Here is a 6,872-nt window from a genome sequence, read left to right as displayed (position 1 = left end):
AAATCTATCGGTAATTGACCGTGACGATGAAATATGCTATATACGCCAGTCTGTAATGGAATGAACAAAAATAAATGATATAAAATTAAAAGATGGTAGTAAGATCAAGGGGGAGAATGTTAGTTGATCTCCACTAATAGGCCCAACGACCTATTGAGCCCTTAGATCTATGCCCTGATCGGTGGCGCCCAACCCTAATATGGTTGGTGGGCCCCTGTCACACAGCACTATAAAGAGAGATGGGAAGACAGGACTCGAACTATGAGGTTGACCTGAGCCGCCGTAACCACTAACAGAGAAACACTAATCCGATCTAAAGAAGAGTGCTGCCAGCGATGGGAAGCTCCACCGACTCTGTCGTCGCCCCAGCAGTGCCACCACCGGGACGCCGTACCTCTGCATCGCCACTGAACCTCGTCTCCACCACGCTAGACTCCACCGCGCCGAGCTCCCTCGATACCGGCGTCCACGAGGCGGCGACGCAACTACGTCAGGACGAACTAGAGGAACCCTAAGTAAGATGCTTACTCTGATCTACAGTTTAGAGGCACTGCTGTGTGTAACAGCATACACCTGCAATCTGACACGGTCGAACTGAAGTGCCGCACAGGTGCAGGGCTCTGGAGGAGCCAAGAGTAGTGAGCGCGTGTCCTGCAGATCTGGTTCGCTTTCTGTCGAGAAATTTGTGACCCGTGGACAACTGCACATGCTGCAGCCCTCTGTGACGACGGATGAGATCGACAGAGCCGTGCACCAGATGATCGTCGACGCCGGCGCTTACCCCTCCCCACTTGGATACGGGGGCTTCCCGAAGAGCGTGTGCACGTCGGTGAACGAGTGCACCTGCCACGGTATCCCCGACTCACGCGAGCTACAGGTTGAGGCACTTTTTTTCTTCTTCTAAGTTTAGCTTTGATTGTACTCCAGTTAGTCAGAAGCATTTCTTGTCAAACCATAGAGGCAAATTTTGAGCTGAACAGTTACAGTTATGCTTCCTCCCAATGACCTTGCAGGATGGAGACATTATCAACATTGATGTTACTGTCTATTTAACGTATGTGTGCTACCTGCTGTTCTTTTCATCTGCAACCGACGCATATTTTTTTCTCATCGTTGCTCTGTTCTAATGCGATCAATCAATATAGTAATGTTGGCGTCGTAAAGTGACATGAGCTGTTGCTCCAGGGCTACCATGGGGACACCTCAAGAACATACCTGTGTGGAGAAGTCGATGACGCTACTAAGCAACTTGTGAAGGTGTGATTCTTTTGTTGAGCATGGAAGGTGTGATTCTGCATTTCTGCTTTCTATCTGACTACTTCCTTAACATAAATCTTTTCTGGTCTGTACTAGGTCACTGAAGAGTGCATGATGCGCGGCACATCAGCCTGCAAGCATGGTGCTAGTTTCAAGGAACAGAGAATAAGGTCTTGATCTCTCTTATCGAACATATGTGAGCATGAATCTTCTGATGCTTCCTTGACACCCAGATATATATATATATATATATATATATATATATATATATATATATATATATAATCATCTGAATAGAACTTTGATTGCTAAGAACATATTTACCGTATTTTACTGTTGAACTTTTTATTGCGATGAACCTGGTCTTGTCGGCGATTGAGACTCTGCATTGGTTGTTTCAGTGAGCACGCAGAGAAATATGGCTATGGCATCGACCCCTTTGTTGGGCACGGCATTGGGAGGATATTCCATTGCGAACCCATCATATGGCACACCTGTAAGTAATTAAACACATACCGTTTTCTGATCACTGTGGTTAATTTAATTCAGTCAAGCGCGGCCTGAAGACACATCCCTGTGACAGACGATTACGAGCCAGGGTTGATGGTCGCAGGCCAGACATTCACCATCGGTAAGCGTCCGTCCCAAGACCTCTCTCTCTCTCTCTCTCTCCTCTCCTCCCACGATCTTTTATCATCGATTTATCGTTCAGGGAATTGTTTACTGATCACCGAATGGCCACCGACTCCATGCAATGCAATGCAGAGCCAACCCTGTCGATGGGGAGCACGCAGTGCGTGGTGTGGGACGACGGCTGGACGGCTGTGGCGGTGGACGGCAGCCTCAGCGCGCAGTTCGAGCACACCGTGCTGGTCACCAGCGACGGCGCCGAGATCCTAACTGGGTCTCCGTAGCATCACATGAGCTTGGAGGGGCGCTCCGCTGGTGACGGACCTGCAGGCTGCAGCCATGCGGACGCAGTGGTATCTTTTGACAATTTTATTTTACTAGATTGAACTAGCAAACATGCCCGTACGTTGCAACGAGATAACAAAAGACATCAAGATGAGGACTGGAATGTTATATATGTATTTATGTTTTATCCTTTTCATAAAATTTAAAAGCTGGTATAATTAAACGTATGCTGGCCATAACATCCATAATATAAATTAATATTGGTATACAATTACAATGTCTTATTAAGTCTCTATCGAATTAAAATACTAACTCCGATAGTTTTTTCTTCTTCTGTTGCAAGGCACATAAATATTTACTCGTAAATATAACATACCTTTAATTTTCATAATATACATATGTTGGTAGAGTCAAAATATCGAGTTCCAGACCCTGTCACGGATTGCACTGTTGTGTGTATAAGTTCGAGACACATACATGTGTATAGGTTTGGAACACATTTATCTAGATTAAATTAGGTAATAGGTTATTTAAGTTTTCTGCTGATGGTTTGATTACTTGGGCCATTGCCTCATCAGGTTCTAACAAAACCAAAACTCCAACGATAGCTTAGTGATGCAAATGAAAGCTAAGGTTTAAAGAACTGTAATATTATATATTTATTATTTGTTTATATTTTTGTATAAGAACAAGCAGAAAAGAAAAGAAAAGAAAACGGCGTCGGTGCGTGACTCCTTCCCCATGTCGGCGATTCCTTGCCCATCGGCGTCGGCGACTCCTTCCCCGACCGGCGGCAGCATCCTCCCGAAAGCGCCTCAGCGGCAGGCCCTGCGTGTTCCAACGCACGGTCATGGTGGCCACCGACGGCGGCGCGGCCATACGCGCGAGCAACCCCTCCCCATGGTGCATCCTGGGAAAGCACCGATTCGCAGCGCTCCTGGTGCTCCTGGTGCTCCTGGGAAAGCACGAACTTGGGGATCTCGACTAGCGCGGGCATCGCGCTCCGTCACGACTCCATCGCAGCGCTGCTCCAAATCTTGGGCTGATGGTGATGCATTGATGGAGAGCAGAATTCCGTCGCACTGCCACGGCAGGCCCTTGTCCTCGTGCCTAGATTAGATCAGAACGGACGCTCCTGATGGCCGGTTCCGTCAAACATGAGTGTCAAGCCGCGTCCTGCGTGAGCCAAGCTGCAGGTCATGGGCTGGAAAGGCTTCGGCCTTGCTATTGCCGAGTGGGAGTGGGAGTCGGAGTCGGAGAGCATGAGTGTCCAGGGCGGATCATGAAATATTTTAGAGTACTGAATAATACTGTTGCTAGATCTTAAGTCTCAACTCTCTATATTATAGAATTTTGTCTAAAAACTTATGAGGGCCCTATGAAAACTCCACAGGAGGTTCCACTGTTTCGATATGTGTAGGGGGCTTGAGCCCCCCGCCCCACCGTTGGATCCGCCCCTATGAGTGTCTATTCTAATATTTTCATATTCGTTTTTTACTTATATATATATATATATATATATATATAGGTTGGCAGGGTATATGCTGATCTATTAAGAACGTATAGAAGAAAAAAGAAATCAATCTAGGAATTTTATTGGCTTCGGTGTAGTATTTTATAGACAGAAATACGGTTTGAGTTGGCATGAGCAAGTCACGTTCGGATACGATACGACATTGCTCAGCTGTCAGTTTCCAAAACAAATACAATATCGGATACGAACCGTGATAGTTTCTATATTTACGAATTTAGTTAAGAGAGGCCATACCAAAAAGAAAACCAGAAATTTTACCTCTTTATTATTAAATATATATAGTAGAATTATATTTATAGTACTCAGGATCCTAGAAATCTATTTACATTAGGATTCCTACTCCATATTGGTTTAGACGCGAGCTATTCTAACTTATATGAGCACGGGTTATATATACAAGTCCGGATAAAAGAAACTCTCCATTAATCGATAGTTAGAGTGAGACGGACAAAAAAATGGCTGAAAATTTTACCTCTTTATTATTATTAGGTATAGATCTGCGTTGTTATGGGCAAACAGATACTGAAAAATCCATTTATCTTTAGGGATTTATTAGATGGGCATGTAGCCATTCAAGTGTAAGAAAATAACAGAAGTGACTTTCACAGTACAGACAGTATACACCACTTCAATTAGTGTATGTGTATTACAATTTACAACCAAAGATATTTGAGACAAGTCCTATTAGTTATAAGATAATCATTAGCCACTTTTAATGGTGAATCAAACATTATATTAGTCTACTCTATCATTGCCGTCAACAATCTACATTCAGAATAATGTTACTTGAAAAGAGAAGATTCAGAAGTACATGAATCTCTACTACTACTATGAAGTATGAACTACGAAATGTCTCTATCATCAGCCTCAATCGTTTTCATCCTCTTCCCCCGCGGCCCACGATCTGCGATCAAAACCCAGTAACGGGCTCCTCCTCGAGCGTCCACAGATCTGCCCAGCAGCACTGAGGAAACAACAGTGCAAATCATTAAGCACACATGGGCACCATCTTAGGAATTCAGAGCCTATTACCAGTTAGTATTATGTTTGCCCAGACTCGGCACCAAAAGGAAAAAGCCCGTACTACAAAATATGACCAGGACATAAATCAGATCATACATAGGAGTATATACAAGAGGATAAACAGAAAATGTACCAAATAAATCCAAAATAGTGCTGGCTCTAAATTAATTTGTGCCGTCATTCACGGCACGTTAATATTGAGATCGAAAAGGTGCCCCCGCAACGGTAGAAATCGCTTGGCCGAGGGTTTTACCTGTATACTATCAGTGGCTGGTGGAGCTGCGAAAAGACTTAAACGCCTTCGGGCTAGAGAAGCGAGCGGAAAGTTTCATTTACCTCTTATGCCACTCCCTGGCCCAGTGTTTTGGCATCAAACCGAAGATCTAGGAGTGTCAAATCGAATATCTGAGCAGGCCAAATAACATTGAAATGTCCAAATTTCCCAATTATAAACGGCACATACATAAAGTATCAGCTTTCTTCGTTACGTTGATACATTATTGCGAGCAGCCATCTGGTTGGCAAGCAGCCGGAGCACCCACCTGGCCACCTCCCATATCACGACGTTCCCGGCGTGCCTCACGCGGACAGCGCCCCGAGCATTGCCGCCATCTGGCCGCACTCTGTCCTCCCGTGCCATCCTCTCCAGCGCCCTGCCTGCGCGCACGCCGCGATGGCCATGTTTAGCACGACCGCGTCCGGGGCCACCCCGTCCTTGAACATGGTCCGCGACGGCCGTGGTCCGCAGACAGCCATGGAAGCCGAGGAGCAGAAGGCGAAGTCCGCCTCGACACCAAGCTCATGGCCATCGGCAACATCCTGCTGGTGACCGAGAGAGAGACGTTTACCGCTGTGCGTGCTGGCGCTGCTGGTGGAGGTGTCGACAGTGACCTCGGCAGCGGCGGCGACCGGCATGTCCCGACAGGCCAGAGGCGGATACAGCGGCCGGTGGCGACCACAGTGTCGTCGGCGGCGCCCTTGGGTTCCGTGGCGGCTGCGGTGGCACCAGCCCCAGCGCTCCCGTTGCTCCTCCCCGGAGCTCTCCCACCCGTCGAACTGGCCCAGCTCCGGCCGCCATGAACTTGGCGCCGAGCTCTCCCGTTCCTGCTCCCCGGCGTCTCGCACGAGGAGAATCTCGCGGATCCCAGCAGCCGGCGACCCCGCCGCCGAGCTGTGTGCGGAGATCGACGAGCTCGACAATGGCGGCAGCGGCGAGTGTGGGCGCTGGAGCGGGATGGAGGCCATGGGGAGTGGCAAGGCGACAACATCGCACACACGCAGAGCTCTCGCGGTCTTTATAGAGGCAGAGGCCTGCGGGGAGGGCTCGGCCAGGGCGGCCATGGAAGGAATGGTGGCCGGAGATTTCGCAAGAAGAAAAAAATGAAGGGGGAAGAAGGAAGGTGAGGCGGAGTGAGGGCGCGGACATGGCGGGGCGTGCTGATCTCTGTCGGGTTCGAGAGATAGGGCGCGCGGTGGGCTGGGATGCCGGCTCGATGCCGTCTCGCCGTGGACGGAAAGGGAGGTGGCGTCAGCTTGAGGAGGAAGAAGGTGCCGGAGCCGCTGACTGCTTGGCCCCATCGCGCAGAGAGAGAAAGGGGATGATAGAGTTAAAAGAGAAGGGTATTTTGGATAATTTTCCTAGTATGTCCCCACGTATTAAGGCTTGTGAAAACCAAATAGGATGGAGACGGAATGGCTTGGATGAAGAAAAAATTAGGTGGACGGTATCTAATTGCGTTCGAACTTTTTAGTAGCTGGTAAGCAAGAACGATCTTTTTTAATGATACACATGTAAAACCCTCAATTTGGCCTACATAACTCTGTGTATATATATAAGTGTTACCTCATCCGTAAATAAAAAATAATAGAGATTACACTTCTCGATGCTTTAAATAATCTCAAATTTAACTGAATTTATAAAATAATATTTTTATTTATTTATATCTTTAAATAGATTTATTACATAATATTTTATAAGTAGTGCTTGTTACACCTTATAAATATTACCAATTATATATGTGGTTAAATTTTTTAAATCATTTAATTACTTAGAAAACAAGGTTTTAACATTATTTAGGACAGATGGAATTTTGGAAAGGAGGAAGTACGTGCACTCACTCGGTCCAAAATAGAAATCGTACCG

The 6,872-nt window shown here is 46.8% G+C and overlaps 2 protein-coding genes across 5 annotated transcripts; one reads left to right on the top strand and one right to left on the bottom strand.

Annotated features, from left to right (window-relative positions):
* The first annotated feature begins 706 nt into the window (after window positions 1-706).
* Window positions 707-2,295, top strand: LOC136502036 (methionine aminopeptidase 1B, chloroplastic-like). Its single transcript, XM_066497519.1, has 7 exons — window positions 707-877; window positions 1,014-1,058; window positions 1,186-1,257; window positions 1,354-1,427; window positions 1,659-1,753; window positions 1,841-1,888; window positions 1,970-2,295. The coding sequence occupies exons 1-7, from the start codon at window positions 707-709 to the stop codon at window positions 2,155-2,157; spliced, it is 693 nt and encodes a 230-aa protein (XP_066353616.1). The 3' UTR covers window positions 2,158-2,295.
* Window positions 2,296-4,452: 2,157 nt separating this feature from the next.
* LOC136502001 (uncharacterized) lies at window positions 4,453-6,573 on the bottom strand. Of its 4 annotated transcripts, none has more exons than XR_010770393.1 (3): window positions 5,066-6,572; window positions 4,739-4,789; window positions 4,453-4,670 (listed from the first exon to the last, which is right to left on the bottom strand). XR_010770393.1 is itself a non-coding variant. In XM_066497494.1 (2 exons), the coding sequence occupies exon 1, from the start codon at window positions 6,305-6,307 to the stop codon at window positions 5,309-5,311; it is 999 nt and encodes a 332-aa protein (XP_066353591.1). In that variant the 5' UTR covers window positions 6,308-6,573; the 3' UTR covers window positions 4,453-4,670; window positions 5,272-5,308. The 4 variants fall into 4 exon arrangements, 1 of the variants encoding a protein (XP_066353591.1); XR_010770395.1 differs by having other exon boundaries at window positions 4,453-4,789; window positions 5,066-5,112; window positions 5,193-6,572; XR_010770394.1 differs by lacking the exon at window positions 4,739-4,789.
* Window positions 6,574-6,872: the final 299 nt, after the last annotated feature.

Source organism: Miscanthus floridulus, chromosome 13, assembly GCF_019320115.1.
Source record: "Miscanthus floridulus cultivar M001 chromosome 13, ASM1932011v1, whole genome shotgun sequence".
Lineage (NCBI taxonomy): Eukaryota > Viridiplantae > Streptophyta > Magnoliopsida > Poales > Poaceae > Miscanthus > Miscanthus floridulus.
Note: the sequence above shows the minus strand (reverse complement) of the source record. Positions and strands in the feature narration are given on the sequence as shown.